This window comes from Sciurus carolinensis, chromosome 2 (assembly GCF_902686445.1).
Source record: "Sciurus carolinensis chromosome 2, mSciCar1.2, whole genome shotgun sequence".
In the NCBI taxonomy this organism is placed as follows: Eukaryota; Metazoa; Chordata; class Mammalia; order Rodentia; family Sciuridae; genus Sciurus; species Sciurus carolinensis.
The window spans coordinates 117,636,852-117,663,753 of record NC_062214.1 but is presented as its reverse complement, the minus strand read 5'-3'; the positions used below and the strand labels follow the sequence as shown (position 1 = coordinate 117,663,753).

Sequence of the window (26,902 nt, the reverse complement as noted above, 5' to 3'; positions counted from 1 at the left end):
TTACTACTCTGTTTTCAGGCCCTTTAAGAATGTCTATGTCTCTCAATTGGTTGTCTCTTCAACTCTTATGTGATGCCCACTTTTTCTATCATGTGAGAGCAATGTCTCAGACTCAGGGGCCACAACCTCAGGCCCAGGGCTTCTAATCCCAGGAGGTTTTCCTAGAGCTTTCTGACTATCTAATGACTGTACTTTTTTGGAAGAGTGTGTGTGTGTTTAAATGTTTTATGGTGTATTTTGACTTTAAAAGGTAGAACATAAAAAGATTTTCTCTAAGCTTTATTAGAACTTTTTAAAAATGAAATAAAATTGAATTCGGAAGAGATATGATTGTATTATAGTCTCTTCTACTCTTATTCTTAAGGTTAATTTGCTATTTTCTCTTTCAAGCCAAAATGCTACACCGACCTTATGGGACTCCTTAGAAGAACCTGATATTCGGGACACTAGTGAATTTGAGTATTTATTCTCCAAAGACACAACTCAACAGAAGAAAAAACCTCTGTCAGAGACCTATGAGAAAAAAAACAAGGTCAAAAAGGTACTGAGCGATTATAGTAATGGTTTTAATTACATATACATTTTTGCCATCTGTGGGAATCTGCTATGTGTTGCTGCTTTACTTTCACTCTGTTTTCAGAAGATATTTTGGAAGGTTTTGAGACATAAATGGCAAAAAGGAGCCAATAATTCAGGAAATCTGTGCTTGCTATTTTGGTTGTATCTTCTGAATTTTCAAAATTTAACCTGAATTCTTTCAGTCATTAATTGGGAAAAAAATTTAATAGTTAAGTAGCTGTAAGTGAAAGTAGCTTGTAGGCTATGAGAAAAACAGGGTTTAGGCAGGCACAGTGGCACAGGTCTATAATCCCAGCAGCTCAGGAGACTGAGGCAGGAGGATTGCCAAGTTCAAAACCAGCCCCAGCAACTTAGTGAGGCTCTAAGCAACTCAATGAGAACTTGTCTCCAAATAAAATTTTTGTAAAAGGCCTGAGGATGTGGCTCAGTGTTAATGTTAAATGCCCCCAAGTTCAATCCCTGGTATAGAAAAATAAATAAGGAAAGAAAAAAGAAAAACAGGGTTCATTTATATTTATTCACTTAATGAATTTTTATTGGGGTCTTATGGTGCCAGGTTTGTTCTAGGTCTGCACTGTACAGTACAACTGTGTAGCTATTTAAGTAATAAGTAAAACAAATATTTGGTTCTTCACTTTAACTATCCATGTTCTAGTTTGTCCTTGTGACTTGTGACTACCATGTGGGAGAGTGCAGAAATTAGACACTTGCATCATTACAGAAAGTTCAGATGAACAGTGTTATCTAAGTGGTTGGAATATTTTGATGAAAAAAACCCTGATGATCCTTCCCTGTAGAGCTCCTATTAACCATCAACATTAAAAGCCAATCTTATAAATCCCATCCTGGAGAGGTGGAGCAGGGTAAGGAGTGCCAGCTTTGCAAGGTGGGGATGGGGCCTGCAATTCTAAATAGAGTAATTTAGAATTGAGAAGGTGACTTCTGAGCAAACAGAAGAACGGAGAGCCACCAATCATCTGCAAGAGAATGAGTTTACCATCACCAGCAATCAGGCAGACCTGAGGCGGGTGATGTGGTCTAAATCAGAAGCACTAGGCCCTTCAACTCTGTGCACCTTAGTCCCTGAGGCATAGCACAAGATGAAGTCTGCTGTGGTTTGGATAAATGTCCCCTCCAAAAGTCCATGTATCGAAGACTTGGCTCCCAAGTTCCTGTTACTAGAAGTTGGTGAGACCTTTAGGAGATTGGGTGTAGAAAGAGGTCTTTAGGCCACTGGGAGTATGCCCCTGAAGGACATTGTGGATCTCGGATCCCTTCCTCTCTCTCGATCATGAAGTGAGTAATTTGTTCTGCCATCCTAATGTGCTGCCCTCGGTGGGCCTGAAGCAGTGAGGCCACCTGATCTTGTAATGGAACCTCCAGAACCATGAGCCAAAGCAAACCTTTTCCTCAATAAGTTAATTGCCTTAAGTATTTTGTTACAGTGACAAAAGCTAACCCAACCATCCACTTATAATGCTATTCTAAGTGATGATTAAATGAAGCAATGTGTGTGTTGGGTTCAGCATAGTTCCTGGCACATAATTAGTCTTCAATCTATGATAGCTAATGACATTTTTGCCATTGCTATTTCTCTATGTTGGTGTTTTGATAATAGCAGAGATGATGTTAAGAAGACAATAGAATATTTGGTTCTGACATTGATTTTCTTTTTTTAAATTGTTGTTCTTTTTGGGTATACATGACAGTAGAGTATATTTTGTCATACAATACATACATGGAGTAAATATCATTCTAATTAGGATCCCATTCTTGTGTTAGTACGTGATGTGGAGATTCACTGTGGTGTATTTATATATGAACATAGGAAAGTTATGTGTGATTCATTCCACTATCTTTCCTATTCCCATCCCCCTCCCTTCCCTTCATTCCTCTTTGTCTAATCCAATGGACTTCTATTCTTCCCTCTCTTGTGGTGGGTTAGCATCCACATATCAAAGAAAACATTTGACCTGTGGTGTTTTGGGATTGGCTTATTTCACTTAGCACGATGTGGTCTCTAGTTCCACCTATTTTTCAGTAAATGTCATAATTTCATTCCTTTTTATGGCTGAGTAACAGTCCTTTGTGTATATATACCACATTTTCTTTATCCATTCATCTGTTGAAGGGCACTTAGGTTGGTTCCATAGCTTGGCTATTGTGAGGAGCTGCTATAAATATTGATGTGACTGTGTCACTGTAGTTTGCTGCTTTTAAGTCCTTTGGGTAGAAACTAAGAAGTGGGATAATTGGGTCAAATGGTGATTCCACTACAGGTTTTTTGAGGAATCTCCATACTGCTTTCCAGAGTGGTTGCACCAATTTGCATTCCCACAAGCAATGTATGAATGAAACTTTTCCCCCCACATCTTCACCAACATTTATTGTTATTTGTATTCTTGATAATTGCTATTCTGACTGGAATGAGATGGAATCTCAGTGTAGTTTTAATTTGCATTTCTCTAATTGCTAGAGAAGTTGAATAGTTTTTCATATATTTGTTGACCATTCATATTTCTTCTTTGTCGAAGTGCTTGTTTGCTGCAACCCACACCTCAACAACAAAGGATCTCAAGTAAGGGCAATAGGAGATTAGTGGGGGGGAGAAAAAAATAATAATCAAATATCATTGCCCTATGTAAATGTATGATTACACAAATGGTATGCCTTGACTCCATGTACAAATAGAGAAACAACATGTATCCCATTTGTATACAATAATAATTAAAAAAAAAGAAAAAAAAAGAAAAACAGAGATATTTTTAAGAAAAACTGAGACCAGGTGGAACACTGTCATCTGATGGAGGAACAGTGACCCAGAAATAGTTCAGCATGTTTATTATATAGGATCTCATCATCAGAAAAAACTACAGAAGCTTTGTAAACTGTTCAAGCCTTGTAAGTTACCAAGAGGCTTCTTTGTGCATGAAAAAGTTATGGAGCTAGAAACATTTTGTGGCTATCCTGCTATTACAACATTAGGAACATTCTGTGGCTATCAGAAAACTCATTGTACTGGGATGTCTGATAACTATTAATGTCAGAGCTGAGTATCAAGGCTGTTCACATCTCTACCTTTTGGCAAGGAACACTTCCCAGGCTTGGCTTTTCCCTACACCTCAGTATCAACCAATGACTGGGGTTCATCTGCTGTCCACATTTATTCAGTTCCTTTTGCCATTTATTTATTTATTTTTTTATTGTATACAAATGGGATACATGTTGTTTCTCTATTTGTACATAGAGTCAAGACATACCATTTGTGTAATCATACGTTTACATAGGGCAATGATGTTTATTTTTTTTTCCTTCCCCCCCACCCCTCCCACCCTTCTTTTCCCTCTATACAGTCCTTCTTTCCTTCATTCTTATCCCTAACTCTAAACTTAACCCTAAACCTAATGCTAACCCCTCCCACCCCCCATTATATGTCCTCATCCGCTTATCAGCGAGATCATTCATCCATTAGTTTTTTGAGATTGGCTTATCTCACTTAGCATGGTATTCTCCAATTTCATCCATTTGCCTACAAATGCCATAATTTTATCATTCTTCATTGCGGAGTAATATTCCATTGTATATATATGCCACAGTTTCTTTATCCACTCATCAACTGAAGGGCATCTAGGTTGGTTCCACAATCTGGCTATGGTGAATTGAGCAGCTATGAACATTGATGTGGCTGTATCTCTGTAGTATGCTGATTTTAAGTCCTTTGGGTATAGGCCAAGGAGTGGGATAGCTGGGTCAAATGGTGTTTCCATTCCAAGCTTTCTGAGGAATCTCCACACTGCTTTCCAGAGTGGCTGCACTAATTTGCAACCCCACCAGCAATGTATGAGTGTTCCTTTTTCACCACATCCTCGCCAACACCTATTGTTGCTTGTATTCTTGATAATCGCCATTCTAATTGGGGTGAGATGAAATCTTAGTGTAGTTTTGATTTGCATTTCCCTTATTACTAGGGATGTTGAACATTTTTTCATATATCTGTTGATTACTTGTACATCTTCTTCTGTGAAGTGTCTGTTCATTTCCTTAGCCCATTTGTTGATTGGATTATTTGTATTCTTCATGTAGAGTTTTTTGAGTTCTTTATAGATTCTGGAAATTAGCGCTCTATCTGAGGTATGGTTGGCAAAGATATTCTCCCACTCTGTAGGCTCTCTCTTCACATTTCTGATAGTTTCCTTTGCTGAGAGAAAGCTTTTTAGTTTGAATCTATCCCAGTTGTTGATTCTTGCTTTTATTTCTTCTGCTATGGGAGTCCTGTTAAGGAAGTCTGATCCTAAGCCAACAAGTTGAAGATTTGGACCTACTTTTTCTTCTATAAGATGCAGGGTCTCTGGTCTGATTCCGAGGTCCTTGATCCATTTTGAGTTGAGTTTTGTGTAGGGTGAGAGATAGGGGTTTAATTTCATTCTATTGCATATGGTTTTCCAGTTTTCCCAGCACCATTTATTGAAGAGGCTATCTTTTCTCCATTGCATATTTTTGGACCCTTTGTCTAGTATGAGAAAATTGTATTTATTTGGGTTAGTGTCCATGTCCTCTATTCTGTACCATTCATCTACCTGTCTATTTTGGTACCAATACCATGCCATTTTTGTTACTATTGCTTTGTAGTAGAGTTGAAGATCTGGTATTGCAATACCCCCTGCTTCGCTTTTGCTACTGAGGATTGCTTTAGCTATTCTAGGTTTTTTATTCTTCCAGATGAATTTCATAATTGCTTGCTCTATTTCTGCAAGGTACATCATTGGGATTTTAATTGGAATTGCATTGAATCTGTATAGCACTTTAGGTAGTATAGCCATTTTGACAATATTAATTCTGCCTATCCAGGAACATGGGAGATCTTTCCATCTTCTAAGGTTTTCTTTAATTTCTTTCTTTAGTGTTCTGTAGTTCTTATTGTAGAGGTCTTTCACCTCTTTTGTGAGATTGATTCCCAAGTATTTTATTTTTTTCGATGCTATTGTGAATGGGGTAGTTTTCCTATTTTCTCTTTCTGAAGATTCATCACTTATGTATAAAAATGCATTGGATTTATGAGCATTGATCTTGTAACCTGCTACTTTACTGAATTCACTTATGAGTTCTAAAAGTTTTCTGGTGGAATTTCCAGGTTCCTCTAAATATATAATCATGTCATCAGCGAACAGGGATAGTTTCAGTTCTTCTTTTCCTATTCGTATCCCTTTAATTTCTTTGGTTTGTCTGATTGCTCTGGCTAGAGTCTCAAGGACGATGTTGAATAGAAGTGGTAAAAGAGGGCATCCCTGCCTTGTTCCAGTTTTTAGGGGGAACGCTTTCAGTTTTTCACCATTTAGAATGATATTAGCCATGGGCTTAGCGTAGATTGCCTTTATAATGTTAAGGAATGTTCCCACTACCCCAATTTTTTCTAGTGTTTTGAGCATGAAGGGATGCTGTATTTTATCAAATGCTTTTTCTGCATCTATTGAAATAATCATGTGATTCTTAACTTTAAGTCTGTTGATATGGTGAATGACATTTATTGATTTCCGAATGTTGAACCAACCTTGCATCCCTGGGATAAAACCCACTTGATCGTGGTGCACTATCTTTTTAATATATATTTGTATGCGATTTGCTAAAATTTTGTTGAGAATTTTTGCATCGATGTTCATTAAGGATATTGGTCTGAAATTTTCTTTCCTCGATGTGTCTCTGTCTGGTTTAGGTATCAGGGTGATATTGGCTTCATAGAACGAGTTTGGTAGGGTTCCCTCCTCTTCTATTTCATTGAATAGTTTGAGGAGTATTGGAATGAGCTCTTCTTTAAAGGTTTTGTAGAACTCGGCTGAGAACCCATCTGGTCCTGGACTTTTCTTTGTTGGTAGGCTTTTGATGACCTCTTCTATTTCATTGCTTGAAATTGGTTTATTTAAGTTGTGTATGTCCTCCTCGTTCAGTTTAGGTAGTTCATATGTCTCTAGAAATTTGTTGATGTCTTCGAGGTTTTCTGTTTTGTTGGAGTATAGATTTTCGAAATAGCTTCTAATTATGTTTTGTATTTCATTCGTGTCTGTTGTGATGTTTCCTTGTTCATTCCGAATTTTAGTAATTTGAGTTTTCTCCCTCTTTCTCTTTGTTAGTGTGGCTAAGGGTTTATCAATTTTATTTATTTTTTCAAAGAACCAACTATTTATTTTGTTAATTTTTCCGATTGTTTCTTTTGTTTCGATTTCGTTGATTTCGGCTCTGATTTTAACTATTTCCTGTGTTCTACTACTTTTGGTATTGGTCTGCTCTTCTTTTTCTAGTGCTTTGAGCTGTAGTGTTAAGTCGTTTATTTGTTGATTTCTACTTCTTTTTTTGAATGTGCCCCATGAAATAAATCTTCCTCTAAGTACTGCTTTCATAGTGTCCCAGAGATTTTGATATGATGTGTCTTTGTTCTCGTTTACTTCTAAGAATTTTTTTATTTCCCTCCTGATGTCTTCTGTTATCCATTCATCATATAATAGTGTATTATTTAATTAATCTCCAGGTATTGGAGAAGTTTCTGTTTTTTATTCTGTCATTTATTTCTAATTTCAATCCATTATGATCTGATAGAGTACAAGGTAGTATCTCTATCTTCTTGTATTTGCTAACAGTAGCTTTGTGGCATAAAATATGGTCTATTTTAGAGAAGGTCCATGTGCTGCTGAGAAGAAAGTGTATTCGTTCTTTGTTGGATGGTATATTCTATATATGTCCGTTAAGTCTAAATTGCTGATTGTGTTCTTGAGATCTATAGTTTCTTTATTCAATTTTTGTTTGGACGATCTATCCAGTAGTGAGAGAGGTGTGTTAAAATCGCCTAGTATTATTGTGTTGTGGTCTATTTGATTTCTGGAATTGAGAAGGATTTGTTTGACGTATGTGGATGAGCCAATGTTCGGGCCATAGATATTTATGATTGTTATGTCTTGCTGATTTATGCTTCCCTTAAGCAGCATGTAATGTCCTTCTTTATCCCTTCTGACTAGTTTTGGCTTGAAGTCCACATTATCTGAGATGAGGATGGATACTCCAGCTTTTTTGCTGTGTCCGTGTGCATGGTATGTTTTTCCCCATCCTTTCACCTTTAGTCTATGGGTGTCTCTTTCTATGAGTTGAGTCTCTTGCAGGCAGCATATTGTTGGATTTTTCTTTTTAATCCAATCTGCCAGTCTGTGTCTTTTGATTGATGAATTCAGGCCATTAACATTCAGGGTTATTATTGTGATCTGATTTGTATTCCCAGTCATTTGACTCATATTTGTTTTTGACAAGATTTGGTTTTTCCTTTATTTGGCTATTCCTTTAGGCTAGTGCCTCCTGTTGCTGATTTGCATCGTTGTTTTTCATCTCTTCCTCATGGAATATTTTGTTGAGAATGTTCTGTAATGCTGGCTTTCTTTTTGTAAATTCCTTTAGCTTTTGTTTATCATGGAAGGATCTTATTTCATCGTCAAATTTGAAGGTAAGTTTTGCTGGGTATAAGATTCTTGGTTGGCATCCGTTTTCTTTCAGGGCTTGGTATATGTTGTTCCAGGCCCTTCTAGCTTTTAGGGTCTGGATTGAAAAATCTGCTGATATTCTTATTGGTTTCCCTCTGAATGTAATTTGATTCTTTTCTCTCATGGCCTTTAAAATTCTGTCTTTATTTTGTATGTTAGGTATTTTCATAATAATGTGCCTTGGTGTGGGTCTGTTGTAATTTTGTATGTTTGGAGTTCTATAAGCCTCTTGTACTTGGTTTTCCATTTCATTCTTCAGATTTGGGAAATTTTCTGTTATTATTTCATTGAATAGATTGTTCATTCCTTTGGTTTGTTTCTCTAAGCCTTCCTCAATCCCAATAATTCTTAAATTTGGCCTTTTCATGATATCCCATAATTCTTGTACATTCTGTTCATGATTTCCTACCATCTTTTCTGTTTGGCCAACTTTGTTTTCAAGATTAAATAATTTGTCTTCAATGTCTGAGGTTCTGTCTTCCAGGTGTTCTATCCTATTGGTTATGCTTTCTATGGAGTTTTTAACTTGGTTTATTGTTTCCTTCATTTCAAGTATTTCAGTTTGGTTTTTTTTCAGTATCTCTAACTCTTTATTGAAATGATCTCTTGCTTCCCGTATTTGGTCTTTTAACTATTGATTGGTGTGATCATTTAATGCCTGCATTTGTTCTTTCATCTCCTCCTTCAATGCCTGCATTTGTTCTTTCATCTCCTCATTAGCTTCCCTGATCGTTTTAATTATGTACACTCTGAATTCCCTTTCTAACATTTCTTCTGCTGTGCTGTCATTGGGTTTTATTGATGTAGTATCTAGGTTTGTTTGGGACATTTTCTTCCCTTGTTTTCTCATATTGGTCAGCTGTCAGTGGGACCCTGAGATATTGCAGTTTTCCGCTATTGGCTTATAGTGTCCCGGTAGATTTCCAGTGTATCACCTCCCAGCCTTCAGTAGCCTGATGTCTTGGAGGAATCTGATAATGCAGTGCATCCAAAGAAAACTGCCCCTAGCCCCCTACTGGTTCCACGGTTTGGAGCTGGCTCTGTGCAGAAAGGCTCTCACTGTGGGCCTGCACCGTGCAGCTCGCCGTGTGGGAGGAGCCCATTGCCGGAGTGTGGAAGGCTACCTTGGGAAGACTCTAGCTGCCCTGCCCGGCTCCGATAAGCCACCTCTATCTGGGCCTGCCACCTGGGCCAAGCTTTACCCAGTGGGCAGACTCACCTGTGGCTCTATTTCAGTCCGAGTCTCTCAATGCCTCCCCTTAACTCCTGGGTTCTGGAGCGACTGGGGGTGCAGTCACCCTCTAGGCCGCCATCTTGGATCGCCCCGTGAAGAGAGCCTGCGGCCGGAGTGGGCAGAGCCGCCTGAAGAGGTCTCTGGCTGCCCTGCCCTGATCCCAGAGGCTGCTTGCGGATCGAAGCTCTCCGTTGGTTCGGGGGCTTGTGGCTGGTTCTATGTAGAAAACCTCTCACTGGGCGGTCTGGTCTGAGAAGCTAGCCTTGAAAGGCACCTCCCACTGCAGGGGTCCAGGCTACTTGGGGAAGTCTCTGGCTGCCCTATTCTGGTTCCTGAAGCTGCTTGCGTGCCAGAGTACACTGTGCTGCGCTGGCTCCAGGACTTGGAGCTTGTTCTGGTCAGAAAGGCTCTCACTAGCGGGCCCGCTCCGGGAACCTGGAGAAGCTGGCTGTGTGGGTGGGGCCCACCGCCGGAGTGCGCAGGACTGCCTGTGGAAGACTCTAGCTGCCCTGCCCGGCTCCGATAAGCCACCTCTATCTGGGCCTGCCACCCGGGCCGAGCTTTACCCAGTGGGCAGACTCACCCGTGGCTCTATTTCAGTCCGAGTCTCTCAATGCCTCCCCTTCTTAACTCCTGGGTTCTGGAGCGACTGGGGGTACAGTAACCCTCTAGGCCGCCATCTTGGATCGCCCCCCCCTTTTCCCATTTATTGATTGAATTATTTGGTTTTGGGGGGTTACGTTTTTGTGTTCTTTGTATATCCTGAGATTTATGCTCTGTCTGAGATGTAGGTGGCAAAGATTTTCCTCCCATTCTGTAGGCTCTTTCTTCATATTCTTGTTTGTTTCTTTTGCTGTGAAGAAACTTTTTAAATTGATACCTTCCTATTTATTCCTGATTTTATTTCTTGTGCTTTAGGAATCTTATTGAGGAAATTGGTTCCTAAGCTGACATGTTGGAGATTTGGTCCTACTTTTTCTTTTAGTAGGTGCAAGGTCTCTGGTCTAATAGCTAGGTCTTTGATCCACTTGAATTAAATTTTGTGCAGGGTGAGAAATAGGTAGGGGTTCAATTTCATTCTTCTACATATGACTTTCCAGTTTTCCTACCACCATTGTTGAAGAGGTTTATCTTTTCTCCAATGTATGTTTATGGGGCCTTTTAGTATGAGATAATTGCATTTTTGTGGGTTTGTCTCTGTGTCTTCTATTCTGTTTCATTGGTTTTCGTGTCTTTTTTTGTGCCAATACCATTCTGTTTTTGTTACTGTTAACTCTGTAGTATAATTTAATGTCTGGTATTGTGATGCCTCCTGCATTACTTGCCTTGCTAAGGATTGCTTTCACTACTCCAGGTCTCTCATTTTTCCAAATGAATTTCATGATTACCTTTTCTATTTCTATGAAGAACATCATTGGGATTTTAATAAGAATTGCATTAAATCTGTATAGTGCTTTTGGTAGTATGACCATTTTGACAATATTAGTTCTGCCTATCTAAGAACATAGGAGATCTTTTCATTTTCTGAGGTCATCTTCAGTTTCTTTAGTGTTCATTGTAAAGGCCTTTCACAAAATTAACACCCATAAATCAGTTGTGTTCCTATACATCAGTGATGAATCAGCTGAAAGAGAAATCAGGAAAACTATCCCATTCATAATAGCCTGATTTTGTTTTTTTACCTAAACTTTGGGCTAGTTGTCTTCCCTTTCACATTTTCCTTTTTCTGTAAAACATGATTAACAATATTCTAATCTACCCAACCCATCAGGATGTTATAAAATTCAAATTTATGAGGACTTAAGAAAATGTTTTAAAATGTGCATAATATTGAATGATACTACTTTTATCAACATTTCCTTCTTAAATTATATGGTGGGGTTCATCCATTAGTTCATAACTTGAGCAACATTATAATTATGAAATTGACTGCAACTTACAGAGAAAAAAATGGGAAATGCCCAACTGTAGCTTTCTGTTGGTCGTATCAGATTTTTCCACTGATCTGAATTGTGAATGAAAATCATGGTGAAATTTTTCATCTCTTAATTTCACAAGAATTGTATTATCATGAGAAAATAATCTCCATTGTTGGATAGTAGAGCAAATCTTTTATGAGAACATATTGCATGGAACAGTTTGAATTTTTCTAATAAAGCATTAAGTCCCAGACAAGAAGTTGATGTACTATGATACATATTCCTGTCTAGTAGATTGGTATAAAATGTAGTATGTTTGTGCCTTGTAGCCAGGCTGACTTTTTAAAATGCCATCGTTGTTGCTACATGAAATGCAAAAGAAAAATTTTTACATTCTATTAACAGCCTCAGTTTACCTTTCTGGGAAAACTTATGTGGTTAACTGGAAGTTCTGAATGTTGTACAATATCTTACTAAATTTACTTGTGCTATTTCTTCTTAGATTGCTGTCACTCCCTTAGTTTCTCCCTGGCAACATGTTATTCCCTCATAAAATGAAATATTTCCATTTTGGTGAATGAATGTTTGTTTTTAAAATATCAAAACATCTGGTCACTTATTTCATATCTCATTCAACAGTGGATTTTAAATTAAAGCAGTTAGTACTTGATGTACTTATTTTGATTTTGTCCAAGTGGGGAGATTCCCTTCTTTTGAACTTTTGGGATGGTGAGGTTTCATTATTCCCTAGACTCTATGCAGCATTTGTGGTTTTCTGTAAGCAGAGGCAGAAATGTGAGTCTGTGGAGCTTTATGGTAAGGATGCTGCTGCTTTCAGCAAGCTTTGTGGCCTACCTTAGAGATGAAGTGTTAAATTTTAAAGCAAATAACAAGTTGAATCGATGCCAAAAGATTCCAAGCCTGCCTCCTATGAGTCTTCCCTCTATGCCTGTGGGATAGGTCCCTTGGTCTCTTTCAAGTGTCAGATGTTTGTTTCTTTTCTCTCGAAATGAAAATGAAAGGGTTTTTTTTTTTTTAAGAGCTTGTGAGCAGCTGAGGAGTTTCAGCAGCGGAGGCCAACTTCTTCAGCTTAATCGCAAGAATGGTTCTTGTACAAGAAGAACAGGAGAACATTTGCCAAATAAGGTTTTTATTATTATGATGATGATGATGACTGAATCCTGAAGAGATAACTGTGTATGTTGGAGATTTAAAAATCCAGCATCAGCCAGCACTGAGACATAAACAAGCACGTCCCTTAAATAGAGATGGTCTTTATCCCTCTGCACATTCCACATTCATATTTCAGAAAGAATGGGAAGAATTGTCCAGAGTCTGTTGAACTCAGATAATACTTTCTAGATCCAGTCTCTATAATGGTGTTTAGATTTCCAACCTCTTGCTTTGGTTTAAAGTAAGCAGAAATGTATGTATTCTCAAACTGGGCAGAGTTCCTGCTCCAAGACATCATGTAGTCTAAGAACTGGAAGGAACTTTCCCCATCATCTAATTCCATTCCCTCATTTGGCACTTTAGAAACTGAGGCCTAGAAAGATGAAGTGTCTTCCAGGGGTTTGCCCTTCTTTGTCTGAGAGGACATTACTAATGAAGAACTTTGAGTTAATGGATGTACAAGAACCTCAGCATAGTCTGCCTTTCCTTGTTAGTTAAATGGTAATTCGCCATACCTCTGATAGTAGCAACTTTTACTGGGATGCTCCACTTGATGTTTCTGAATGAGAGTAGCTACTACCAAGACCAGCAAGTCACAGCGACACACTTGAGCAAGTCCAAAGTATTTCCTGTATTTTAAGATTATCCAGAGTGTTCTTCAGAGTCTTCCAAAAGAAAAACAAATATTTGAATGAAAAGTTGTGCTTTACATGTAATTCCAGCAAGGAAATATGTAGATTTAGAGCTACTAACTCTGACTTATCAATTCCATTTTAAATATAAGCTATAAAAAATTAAAGAATTAGGACAAATTCATATTGCATACCTAAATAGGTGGCACTCTCATTTGTGACACTAGACTGCTCTGCCACTACAAACATAGCAGTAACCAAGTTAAGAACCATAGCCGAAAATTTCAGCATTTGGTGGTGCTACCACTTGGTACTGTATTTTATTTTTTCTCTTTTCTAAACTTCAGAGCAAGTGATTTAACCTTCCCACACTGATTTCTTCTCTACACAATTGGAAATAGCAACCTCTTAACATGGCTTTTATGAGAATAAAAGAAAATTATCGTTATGAAAAGATTTTAACATCCCTTTTCTGGGATATTGTAATATCTTAGTTTATGAACTAATTCGAAAGTTTTGAAGAGAAAATCCTGAGCGTCATTGATTCCTGAGGTCCTCGTGGTCTTAAAACATCATTGTATACTTTTCTGAAACTATTTACAAATGGTGATCTCAAGGTCATTCATGTTTTTCGATATTTATAGCAATATTCCACAACTTCCTTTCATGATGCATTCCAACATGTAGTAAGTCATCTCAAGTTGGTTTATATATACTTCTTGCATTGAAAAAATATGCCCACATTTACATTGTCCTTCAGGTACACTTGCCTCTGAGCAGGTGAGTACCCTGACCGGGATCCAGAAATCTACCTTATTGTCTGAGAGTCTTTTTCCTGGTTTCTGTGAAGGAAATAGCTATTTTGATAAACTTTCCAGTTGCATTTTATACTTATGCGACACCTTTCTGAGAATCAGCATGACCTGCCAAATATTCCTTCCTCTCTTGAAATGGTATGATCTAACTTTGAATTATAAATCATCTGTTTCCTCTTCTATAAGGTGTATAAAAATCTTCCTCTCCCTTCTGTCTTTTTAGTAGCCATTTCTTACGAACTAATGAGATGCTGACTTTGTCCTCTGAGTGCTCTGGGGGAGGTGGGCTGTGACGGTTCAGCTGACACTTGTGTGTTGAAACTTTCTGGTGCCAGAAGTTTTCAGCATTGATTGTAATTTTGTCACTTTGGTAAGAATGCTGTAATTTGCAAATCCTAGACTTTGTGTCTCAGTTTATCAGGGAGGGTTGAAGGGTGGAAGGAGAACATTGTTTAGAAGCCTGAATATAAATTTATAGAGTTTTTATAACCTGTTGCCTTCCAAGTTTATATTATTTCAGCATTTGTGACAAAGATGATTTTTCTTGGCTGCCTTGGAAAGGTATGTGTATTTTTCCCCCTGGGGTAGGGCTGAGTTTGTCTGCCCTTTTACATTTCTTGTGCATTTGATAAATGAACAGTGTGCTAGGGGTTATCATCCAGAAAATGTTCTGTGTGTTGATCGTACCAATACATGACCTGGGATTGTTAGTGCTGTGTCCAGATTCCTTGAGTAGGCTGCAGAATGATTAAGGGTTGCTTATTCTTCAGTTTAGAGGACCCAACTGGCCAAATTGACCAAAAAGAAGCAGCAGTTCCTGCTCCATGACAGGCACCAGTTTACAAAAATTCTACTTTGTAAATTCTATTTAGAAATGAGATGGCGCAAAAAGTTAGGTTGTACCTTTACTTTGCTTATTTTTTAAAAAGTGGTTAGAACTTGTCAAATATGGATATCAATGATTCTTTCAGAATGTTTGAATCTGAATGTTGTTCTTGGAGTTCAACTGTGTTTCTCTTGTTGGCTGTTGAACAGTAACTTAATCTGGGTTTGTATCTCAAGCCAGCTGAAGTGTCATTAAGATGCTCATTACCTACCCCAAACCACAAGAGGGCACCTTAGAATGCTGTGACATGAAGCTAAATTCTCTTCCCTCTTTAGGCATAGGGAAATGGAACCAAGAAGAGTAACTGCCCCTAAGCTCCCTCTTTAGTCCTGTTAACTCTCTTTGTTGTGAACCATGAGGTCAGTTTTCACAGCACATTAACCACAAAGAGTATTGGGAACCAAATGCATATTAGGAAGTCTTGTAGGTATTAGTAGGATAAAAATCATTCATGGGCATGGTTCCAGTGCTTAGAATGAATGATCATAGCATAAAAAATTTATGAAGTATTAGACTTAACCTCTTTGGGTCCGAGTCCAGAATCCACCCCCCTAACACACACACACACACACACACACACACACACACACACTTTTTAAAATCTCCCTTACAAATAGAGAGAAAATTTATTTGAATATAGATTTGGGGTTATCTAATTCAAAATGAAAAACAATGTGATTAGAAATTATAAGATATTCTATGAGAGAACCACTCTAAAGACGTGAGTTTTTCAAAACCATTTATCCATTCCTCCTAGTTGGGTAAAGTTTTGAATCTTGTGTATATTTTCCTGAGGCTCACCCATTTATCCTCAATCCAGGCCCTTTCTGATACAGTGGCATGGACTGGAACTCAGCATGAGATGGAGCTGAGTACCAGTGCCAGGACCTTGATGGTGGCAGTCACTCCTCTGACCTCCAGGTCCCAGCTAGAAGTATGTGAGGGACACAGCAGGAATATGGAAAGATCTTATATGTATACTTAAGTCACATACCCAGATTACATGGAATCTTCATGACTGAACTTACAAATGCTTTGTGAAGTATATGAAGGTCACAACTCCTTCACACACTCATGACCTCATAGGTGTGTGCTTAATATGAGCAGAAAAAAGTCTTAATAGCTTGACATTTATTTAGTATCTCTCAAATGGAAATGATGATGGAAGAGATCATTAGTAGAAATAATGCTAATGCCCAGTGGATTTGGGTTGTTGCTGTATATTAACTTATTTAATTTTCAGAACCCAGTGAGCTGGTTACTGTTACTATTCTCATTCTGTAGATGAGGAAACGAGAGCCTGACGGGTCGAGGAACAACTCATAGGTGGCAAAGCTAAGGAGTGATTCCAGGAACAAGCCCAGAGCTCATGTTCTTACTTAGAAAATAGTGTCTTGGTCTGAATTTAATTACAGACCTAACTTTAAGTTGAAAGAAGCACTGGCTGGGTGACCGTTGATGTGGTTTGTATGTCTGACTTTGACCCTAGCCAACTGTTGAGTCCTGGACAAGTCCTTGACGTTCTCTAGGTCTTAGTTTTCTCATCTGTCAAATGCTAAATTTTAATTTGAAAAATTCTAAGACTCTGGTCATCATTTCTTTTTTCAGACATGGATGCTCAAAATTCATCAGTTTTTTGTTTTTTTTCTTTTTTCTTTTTACTTATTAGAGGGAAGACAGACAAGGGAGTTGTAGGAACCAACATCTTAGCCCTCAGACCCAGGCACATTCTGATAAATCAGGCTGGCTGCTATAAACCATCACTAGCGTTTTGGTGAGTCATAGGTACAAGGGCACTCAGGGAATAATTGTGATTTTAATAAACTTCCAGTCTTCGAAGAATTACTTTTAGATAAACCAAGTTTCTTTATGCACTGTGTTATTAAAATACTGGAAACATCATGGGAACACTGCAGTGGAGATTAGCTAGAGATCTTGTCTTGAACACAATCATTTAGCAGTGTCTGTGTCTGGTCATGTTACTTTCGTTTCTTTAATGAACATGACATCCGGTATGGAAATTTAAAAATACTCTTCCCAGGTGCAAAGTATCAGACTTTATCTGCATATGGACACTTTCACACATACTTTTAAAACAGCATGTGCAAGTGTGTGAGTAGAACAAAACTGAATTTGAACCTTGCCTGGTCTGTGAGTAACATGTAATAGCCCACAAACTAGGCTTACAACCACAGGGTTTCTTTCTTCCAAGATGCAGTATTTCCTCATCACAATTGTCCTTATGTAACAAAAATGCATCTGGCGGCAGCAGCAGCAGTTGGTTGTTGGTTGAGCTGATCAGTGCCCATGGGGCTGGCTTGATCCTTCATCATCCTTTCCTCATCCCTTAGCAGTTTGCAGGGTCCAAAGGCCAAGAGTTCAGGCTGCACCAGACAGTGCTGCCCACATACTTCCTAGGAGAGTCTGTTTTGACCTCAAATACTATGACCACATTTCCAATTTTTGGTAAAATACCTTTGACCCAGTGCTTGATTTCATTTAGGCCTGACCTGATTTCTCTCCAGCTGAGTCTAATTTGCATGGCTGTAAACACGGTCCTTACAAAGCTCACCAACTGTGATAAAAGCAAAGGAAACCTGAGACCACTGGAAACTCAAAAATCCGCCTTCAGTATCCAGGGCTGACTCTGAGTCACGCCTCAACCCAGGAGGCTGCCAGCCTGCAGCAGCTAAAGAAATGTTATTCTGATTGATCTGATTAGGGCAGCAAGGTTAGCCATGGTCAATTTACAAAGACAGTATGAGAAGAAATCATGTGTGTAGCCATGTTATGGGTCAATGAGGCCCCTGCCAGAAGTTATGAAAAGCCACTGCTCTGCCAGGACCATTATCAAATCTCCTGGGTAGGGTACAAATGGGATTGGAGGTTTAGGGACCCCTCCAGTGGAATGAATGACAAAGGGGATTGGACTGCAAAGAACTAGTGAATCATAGTTGCTTTCAGCTGGATTCCTTAGCTGCCAAGCCCCTGCCTTGTGAGTGGGGGAGCCTGAGTTCCCCAGTACAGGGAGAGGAGTGGAAAGGAGGTGCAAAGGCTGATTTGATGTGGACATGGGGCTCTGTGGTGACCCACAGAAGCAGCCAGATGGAACCTATTGGGCATTTTGATCCCTCCTTCACCACAGAAGTGGTTTAATTGGGATCTGGCTCCAGGCCCTGGTTACCAAATAACCTGAGTTTTAGTGTTTTCATTTTCATTAATTAACTTTTATGCTAGGTACCTTATTAGTCACATTAAGGCATTTTGCATGTGCAAAATATCCTAGGAGGTGAGAGGAGGTCTTTAAAAATAGCAAAGAGCTGCAAGTACCAGGGGGTTAATTCATGACCTAATTATCACATCACCTTTTACTCTCCTGTAGACTCTCTTGTACAACTTCCTTGGTTTAACATAAGCACTGAAACAAACTTTTAAAGTTTGCTTTCAAATGGTCATTGCATTCATACTGATTCAGAAGATTTTTGGATGTTGCACCCTGGGTGTGGTTCTCTTCCTCCCTTCCAATTCGGGAACATAAATGTTACTTGCAACACTGGGGTAAGGCACATTAATTAACAAAGAAAGATTTATTTAAAATTGGGCCAACAGAAAGCCACACTTCTTGAGCTGGGGCTCATTATAGATAGATCACTCTGTACTATAATCATGTTACTAATGGAAAAAATGAGGTATTGAGGAGATTGCTTGGCGATCTTGAATGGAATTCAGAATGTAGCAGTAAATTCCCTGAAGCACATTATGTTTAGGATACTTTAGTAAGATGCTGGAGAAGCTGGGTCATGTGATGCTTTTTAAAAAATTCGATCCAGTGCAACCCAGCCCTTAAATTGCCACCCATGGAAGTAATGGGCCTCTAACACTGAAGGTGTAGGAAGGAGAAGGGAGGACTCAGACCAATGCAGAGTTCCCACCTATCAGCTGGAACCTTGGTGTTTGCCTCAGAACAGCAGGAAGTCGGTGGCAAGACCTGAACTCAGCTTTCCTACCAACTGCTACCTCCAGCACACCCAGTGCAGTGAGGGTCCATACTAGACCAAGTATTGGAGGTAGGAGAGTAGGGGGGCAGCAGGGCATTTGGAAATTCCTGACATTTTCTGAGTCATCTCTTTGCTTATGGGATAAGGGCTTCCAGTTGCCCTCCTCATCTGCAAAGTGAGACTAGTAATCGGACTTACTTTAAGGTGTGGTTGTGAATGTTAAAATTAAAAAAAAAAAAAATCTATTTGACGTGTTTTGCCAAGTGCCCCTAGAGTGTTTGCTGCTTCTATCACCATCATTACTGCTGTCATCAGAAGGAATAAGAATGATGAAAAATGCTCTGGTATCACCCCCAAGGAGAGCAGAAGCTTGGTTATAACCTGCAGCCTCATCTCTCATTCAGTGGTGGCTCCTGGGCCCCCGGGCACTAGCAAAAAAATTCATTTTCCCCCCTAACTTTTGTTTTGTGATACTCAAGGGGAAGAACTATGCAGTTAAAGTAAATGAATTTTAGCCAGATACTCAATGACCAATGCCCTCAATGTGTGCCTAGGTAAGACAATGAAGTAGAACAAAGAGATGATACCATCTGTCTGTTTTCTAGTACTGCCTTTGTGTTTGGCTTATTTGGTAACTAGAGTTTGTCATACAATTTTAAATATGCCAGCTGATGTCAGGTAACAATGTGGTCTCCTTAAATTTTTGTAGACCATGATAGGTAGTAAATAAATGTAAACATGTATGGAGGGCTAGAGGTATAGCTCAGGGTACTTGCCTAGCATATGTAAGGTTTGATCCCCAGCACAGCAGAAACAACAACCAAAATTACAGAATGGCTGATTTAGGGGATGGTCAGACTCTTAAAGTAGGTTATCTCAGGTTGTTTTCTCTATTAACAATTAAGTAGACTGAATGAATTATTGTACTTTACTAAATTTTGTCATCATAATACAGGAATATAATTTTAAAAGTCAAATAGTATTAAAAGATTGAAGAAAAAGTGCTGAAAATTTTAACAAATTTTCCATACAGAGCCCACCCTTATGACCGAAATGAAATGAAGTTAGAAATTGTATATCAATAACAAAAGGATAACTTAAATGCATTGATATCAAAAACCTCCTTACCTTTCAAAATTTACAGTCATAACCTTACATAAGTCACGTGTTAAAAAATTAGTTGTAAGACACTTAGAAAACACTTATAACAAAAAGAAGAAGTAAATACAAAGACAATATATAGCTAAAATATATGATCATGAATATTTAAATTAGAAAGGAAGAAGATAAAAAATAAGGTTCCAAAATTAGTAGGCAGAAAAAAGAAAATCAAGCACACCAAAAAATTTAGAATAATTTTCTAATATTTCCATTAGGCTGAACAATAAGAAAATGTCATTTTTATAGATTAGGTATATATAATTTCATATGATTAAACTTTATACAATTTTAAAAGATAAGAATGGAAAAAAATTTTTTAAATTTAATATAGAAGATCAATAAAGGTGGAAGTTTTTTCTTTAAAAACAGTAACAACATTAAAGAACAAACATAAACATAAGAATTGTAGTGCTGAAAGTAAGTGTTAACTACAGATGCATTGAAATGTGTAAGATATCACTGTGAACTAACTTTTGCCAATAAATGAAAATAGCATGAAATGATTTCCTAAACTATATAAATCATAAAAACAGGAAGAAATAGACACCTAAATGGTCCTATAAATATTAAGGAAATTACATCAGTAGTTTAAAATTGTCATACAAAACATCAGGCCCAGACTGGTTTATTACCCCCAAATTTCACATAATGCTTTAGGGGATAGGAAATCATGTTAAACTCATGGCTAGTGTACGTAACCTCCATGGCACTACCAGCACATGACAGGACACTCTCTCTTGTCAATATAGATAAAAAGATCCTAACCAGACTATTACCAAACTGAATCTAGCAGTGTTTGATGATTAAATGTGACTTATTTCACACTCGACTTAAAATTAGGAAACACTTTTGTAAGTTAATAGGTTAAGGGAAGAAAAACTGCATGATTATCCCAAAAGATGATGGAAAAACATTTTATTAAATTTTCTTATGATTAATAATGAAATTTTATAGCTAACTAAATTTGGAAGGGGAACAACTTTAGCCCCCAAAAACTGTCTATGAAAAAGGCATGTGTTTGGTGAAAAATTGAAAGCTTTCTTTTTGAGATGAGGACAAAAGAGGAATACCTACTTCTGTCTCTTTTATTGTGGTAGAAACCCATGCTAGTGTAATAAGACAAATACATTGGAAAGGAAAATACGTTGGAAAGGAAAAAATGAAATCAAGTTGTTCAGAGAGATTGTGATTTTCTTTAGAGAAAATCTCTATTGACAAATCATAAAAAATAAGAGACTATGGTATACCTGGTAGACATATTAGCAATATGTAATAATCACATTTTTATACTCTAGCAATAAGTAGAAAATGCAATTTTAAAATATCATTACAGGAACATAAAATATCTAAGAGTAAATCTAAGTGAATGTAGTGAAGATTTAGTGTAGACATTATTAAACTTTATTGAAAGCATTTAAGTAGACTTAGCCAGACACAGTGGTGCATGCCTGTAATCCCAGCAGCTTAGGAGGCTGAAGCAGGAAGATTCCAAATTCAAAGCCAGCCTCAGCAACTTAACAATGTCCTAAGCAACTTAGTGAGACCCCATCTCAAAGTAAAAAATAAAGTGAACTGGGGATGTGGTTCAGTGGTTAAGTACCCCTTGGGTTCAATTTGCAGTACCAGAAAAAAAAAAAAAAAAAGAAAGAAAGAAAAAAAGGAAGGAAGTAGACTTAAAGGGATAGCAGGATATTCTGTTTATAAAACAGAAAAACCAATATTAAGAAGATGTCAGTGATCCCCCAAATCGATGTCTGGCTTAAAAGCAAATGTAATCAAAATCCAAGTGGGATTATTTGGAATTTAATGAGCTTATTCTAAAATCTATGCAGAAGAAGACTTCAAAATTAACCAAATTACTCCAAAAAACAAAAATGGAGTAGAAGACTTATACCATTTCATATTTAAAAAAATATATAATTATAAATAGTAAAGTAGCTATAAAATGGTAGTAATTGACAGAAACATAAAAAAGATAAATGTGGTATCTCAGATCAGTGGGCCAATTAAAACAAGGATTTTAAAAGTGTAAAAGGAAAGAAAATGGATCTCTCCCTCTTCATGAATAAAAGTCAATTCTAGATATATTAAACATATAAATGAGACAGGAAAAAGTTATCATTTTAGAAAAGAATGCATGAGCATATCTCTTGACCTCACATGGACAAGGCATAAAAAACCACAAAACTATAAGAAATGTGACTACTTTAAAATAACTCTATTAAAATAGAGAACCTTTGCTCATCAAAAGATACCACGAAGAGTCTGAAAAGATAGCTGTAAACTTGGAGAACATATGTAACACCCCCAACTAAGTAAAAATTATTATCCAAAGGGTATGTAGAATTTTTACCTATTAGTTATAAAAAGCTCAACTTCCAATAGAAAGAAGGGGAAAAAACAGGTTTGTCATGGAATGAAGGGCCAATAAACTTACAAAAAGATGATCAATAAACCAGCAATCAGGAGATGCAGAATAAAACTATACTGAGATGTTCCTCTGAACCCATTGGCTTAGCTAAAATTAGAAAGTGCTGCCGTGAGGGTGTCGAACAGTAGTAACTCCCGTTGCTGCTAATGAGAGGGTCATTTGTCCCTTGCACTTGGAAAACAACTTGGTTCTGTCTAGTTCATGTAGAACATGTCATACCCTCTGCCCACATTTTTGCACATTTTTACTAGGAGACACATAATGAAAATGTTTGTAATACCAAAAATATGAAGACATCAACATTGTCCATCAACACAGAAGTGTTTAAATGAACTGAGGTATAGTCACACAACAGAATACTATACAACTTTGAAAAAGTGTACCACACCTACCTGCACCCACATTGATGAGTCTTAAACATGATTCATCGATTCAGTGAAAAAGGAGATTTTAAATGAATAATTTATCTACCCTGTCTTTCCCAGCACATGATGCCTCTCATTCACATGTGTCTGGTATCCACCTTCTACCACTATGCCAACAAATTTACCACTGGTCCAACTGCTTCTAACTTTATATTTTCTGTTCTGAAATTAAAGGGGTAGACTGGTTTTACTAAAAAGATAGATTTTGTGTTTCAGATCCTTGGTCTCATAATTTCGGGCCAGTTTTTTAGAAGAAAAGGAAGTGGAACCCTGAAACTCAAAGTAGTTTTGATTTTCACATCTCAAAGACTATTTCCTTGTTTCCAGCATGATTGGTTAGGAATGTGCATCTTTGCTGGAACGAGATATATTCAAGTGATACAACACGAGACTAGCATTTAGACAACTGGGTGACTCTAGGCAAATCACCTACCAGGTATTTGTTACATTTTTGTCTGGATGAGAGATCTTCAGCATGTGTATATTTCTGATTCTGCTCAGAATGGGCTTGGAGCTCACTTTTCAGGGATGGTGGAGAGTAGATAATTTGGATCATTATAGTACTCATTTACATGCAGATGGAGAGTATATGTGCTCACTTGCCATAACAGCTGTGCTCTGAGAGAAAGGGGGATAAGACAAGACTATAGGGAAATGTGGATGATATACACTGTGAATCCTACCAGGATCTTGCAGCAATTCTAAATTGTTTATATATGGTACTGTTTCATCTTTGCTTTCTTACTAACATTTTCTGGAATCTTAGTTGTACAGAAGGAGCTCCACCCACCAGAAACAATATGGTTCTATGTCAATGGTTGCTACCCCAAAAATTAAGAGAAGAGAATGACCTGGGGTGTAAACTGTGTGCATTGTAGCTATCATGGAAAATTAAGACTACCTAAAAGATTGTTCTAGGTCTGCAGAAGGAAAATATCAAGTTACCTAGGTATCTTCAAAGGAGAAAATATTCCCTTTGAGTTCTCTCAGCCGTTGTTGTCCAGTGAGTCCAGGCCCTGAAGCTAGGAGGGGTCACTTTGATAGCGCTTCACTGTCCAAGCAGTAATGGGAAAGAGCCAGGTAATTTGCATCATGGATACATGGAAAATCAAAGGCCATCCATCATTTCTGATATCTTGAAGGCAATGATTATCATATCAAAGACATAGGATGACATTGAAGATAATAACTTTTCTGTTGCCCATTATCTCTAACCTGCTTGGAGTAATTATTAGCATGTGTTCGTTTCAAAAGTCTAACACTCTAAATTTTGGAAATAAAAGACCTATGTGAGCCACCATGAATAGATATGAGACTGGATGCAAGGTTTTATTATCAGAGGAAAAATTATATGGATGAGATAGCAAGTCCAAAGATCATACAACTTTTGTTACTTAAAGATTTTAGGAGTTCAAAAAGATCTGCTCTTGCAATTGGCTTTATATGAGAAAGTTATCTGTGATCCGTGTGGACTAAGTAGCTAGCATTAGGCAAGTGCTCCATGGAGGCTGGTAGAGAAAGGGACACAGTTTCAGCTTGTTATCTAGCAGAAATAAGCTAGATATATAGATATATACATACAGACATAGATATCAAGCACTGTACTAAGCACTAGTGACAGGCAGCCATGTGATACATTCATTTGTGTCACATCACTACTCAGAGTGTGGTCCGTGGACAAATAGCAGAAGCATCACCTGGGAACTTATTAGAAATATAAGACTATCAGACCCTGGATTAATTTCATAGGACTGATTTAGTAAACCTTCATAAACTGGTGACTTAAAACAACAAAAATTTAGTGTCTCATGATTCTGGAGTTTAGAAATTCAAAATCAAAATACCAGGGGGCCATGCTTTGGTAACTTTGGGTCCTGTCTAAAGATAGGGCAATGAATGCTGTAACTTCTCAGTCATTTCTCCTCTCAGGATTCGTAACCAGTGGGAAAGTGCATGTGATTTTGTTCTGGGGCTTTCTTGCTATATAACACAAAGTCTCCCAAACCATCAGAAATATCTCCTGCCCACACCACCCCTTGCACTGCACCCCTGTGCCCAGCCACAACCTTCACCTGCTGTGGCCTCCTCTACATTTTGCTTTCTGAACAGAATCCATCAGTCTGAAAACCAATAAAAGGGTTTTTCTGTCTCATCAGTATGGGGATGAGATGCCAAATGTGTTCTCAGACTCAGGACAGAACGACAATTTGCCTTTTCACTTTTTTTGGTGAAGAGCCTAAGTCCTTAAAGTAAACTTCATCTGAGCAATTTTATGTGTCCCCAAAAATAAGAGCATGGAAGAGTTTCAGACTTAACAGTTTGACAGAACAGTGAAGCTTAGTTTCCCTTGAATCATTTAATGGGAAAGATTATCAGGCTGCGTGTGGAAAGCTTATTTAATGGCATTATCAGGCCAGTTGACAGAGGCCTCTAACCAGAAGCATACCAGGCCATGCTGGCCATAAGCAGCTAGGACTCACTGGCACTGAGTCAGATGCCATTTCACAGGATGGTGCCATGAAGCCAGCCAACCAGCTCCTCTGGGTGTGATGCCAAAGAATGGAGGGGGTGCAACCTGGGAGAAGCAAGGAAACAAGGAACCTGAGTCAGCATTTATTCTCCTGGGCACCTGCCAAGGAATAATTATATGTATCCAAGGAAGCACTCAGTCCCCCTGAGACTTGCTTTCTCTAAAGCAAGATGGCTGCCAACCTGGTTCTACTATTCCTTCCAACTGGCACCCATTCCTGACATTGCCTGGAAGGAAGAGTTGCTTACCAGTCTCATCTTCTGTTGTGCCATATTGGAGATGGCAGTTAGGGTACAAAAATAGCTATAGTTATCAAGTGGGATTGTGTTCATTGCTTCCTTCCATGAGGAAGTGTGTGTGTGTGTGTGTGTGTGTGTGTGTGTGTAAGCCCTGCATCCTGAGGTTACCACACCCCATCACTTTGCATCCTGTGTCACTCCTTGGAACTTCTTTCCATTGGGAAATTCTCACTCTGTTTTCAAAATTAGATTTTTAAAAAATTATTCATAAAACAAATTTCTGTTTGGGGTATATGAATGGGTGATAGTTAAATGAAAATAAAAATTAAACCTAAGGGCTCTTTGTTATTCCATTTCTTATTCCAGGAAGTTGCTGCTCTCTAATTGAGCCAAAGTTTAGACTCCATACTAATTTATATTTGTGATTTGGAGATAATCAGGCTAAAGTATCAAGTTGGTCACCCACGCTTGTAGCCCTTCGGAGAGGTACTCTAGTTTCTACATCTCTAACATGGAATTCTGCCTGCCTTCCATTAATGACTTAAAGATAAACACAGTAGTCATTATTAAAGTACCTTGGTCTACTTTAATAATTCCCATAACTTAGGAATGTAAAAGATCACTGACGATTAAACAAGCTGATTTGTCCCTGGTAGTGTATATGCTTTATGCTGGTCTCTTAAGGTCTACACTTTGGAATAGTTGGAAATTTGGTGAGTGCTGATGTAAAGAATAAGAAAAAGGTAGTAGTCAAAGACATGAAAATAGAAATCGTGTTTCTTAAAATTTTACTTTTGGAAAATTAAATTGTCTACTTTGTGTGTTTTTTCTACTACATTTTTCAATCTTACTGAGAGAGGCAAATCATGTACCCACTTATTCTCTATATCTGAAAGTGGACTGCATGTGGATTTTTGTATATCATTTCTATAAAAGTAAATGTCTATCCACATATAAGAATTTATTTACTTGCTTTGGGCGTGGGTTGAGCAATCAATTTAGACAGAAAAGGGAGCAACTTTCACATGAACTTATTTGTCTGAAGTGACCAAAGATGTTCATTTTTGATAACCCATGTGACTGTATTGAAATAAACATATCTGATCTACAGGCTCTATGATAAAGCAGACTTCCCTAGAGATGTAAATCTGTGACTGAAACTGAAAAGTTCACATCTAAGAACTAAGCCAAGGAATAAAATATCCCCTTGATCTTGTATAGGTTTGAATGTTTTTGTCTAGCAAAAGTATAGATGTAGAAATTAATCTTCTCAATTGCAGACAGAAGGTTCCATGGAAGAAGGCTTCTAGGCTGCTCTGAATTTTGTAGCTGTGCCAAGCTCACTCAGCTGACCATGCTTCCA

General features: G+C 38.0%; 1 protein-coding gene across 3 annotated transcripts in view; it reads left to right on the top strand.

The window, feature by feature from the left end:
- Positions 1–26,902, top strand: part of Fmn1 (formin 1) — a 364,027-nt gene that overhangs the window by 158,107 nt on the left and 179,018 nt on the right. For all 3 annotated transcript variants that reach the window (XM_047540773.1, XM_047540776.1, XM_047540774.1), the window contains one exon: positions 391–541. In XM_047540773.1, coding sequence (XP_047396729.1) covers positions 391–541 — 151 coding nt within the window. The remainder of the gene's footprint in view (positions 1–390; positions 542–26,902) is intronic.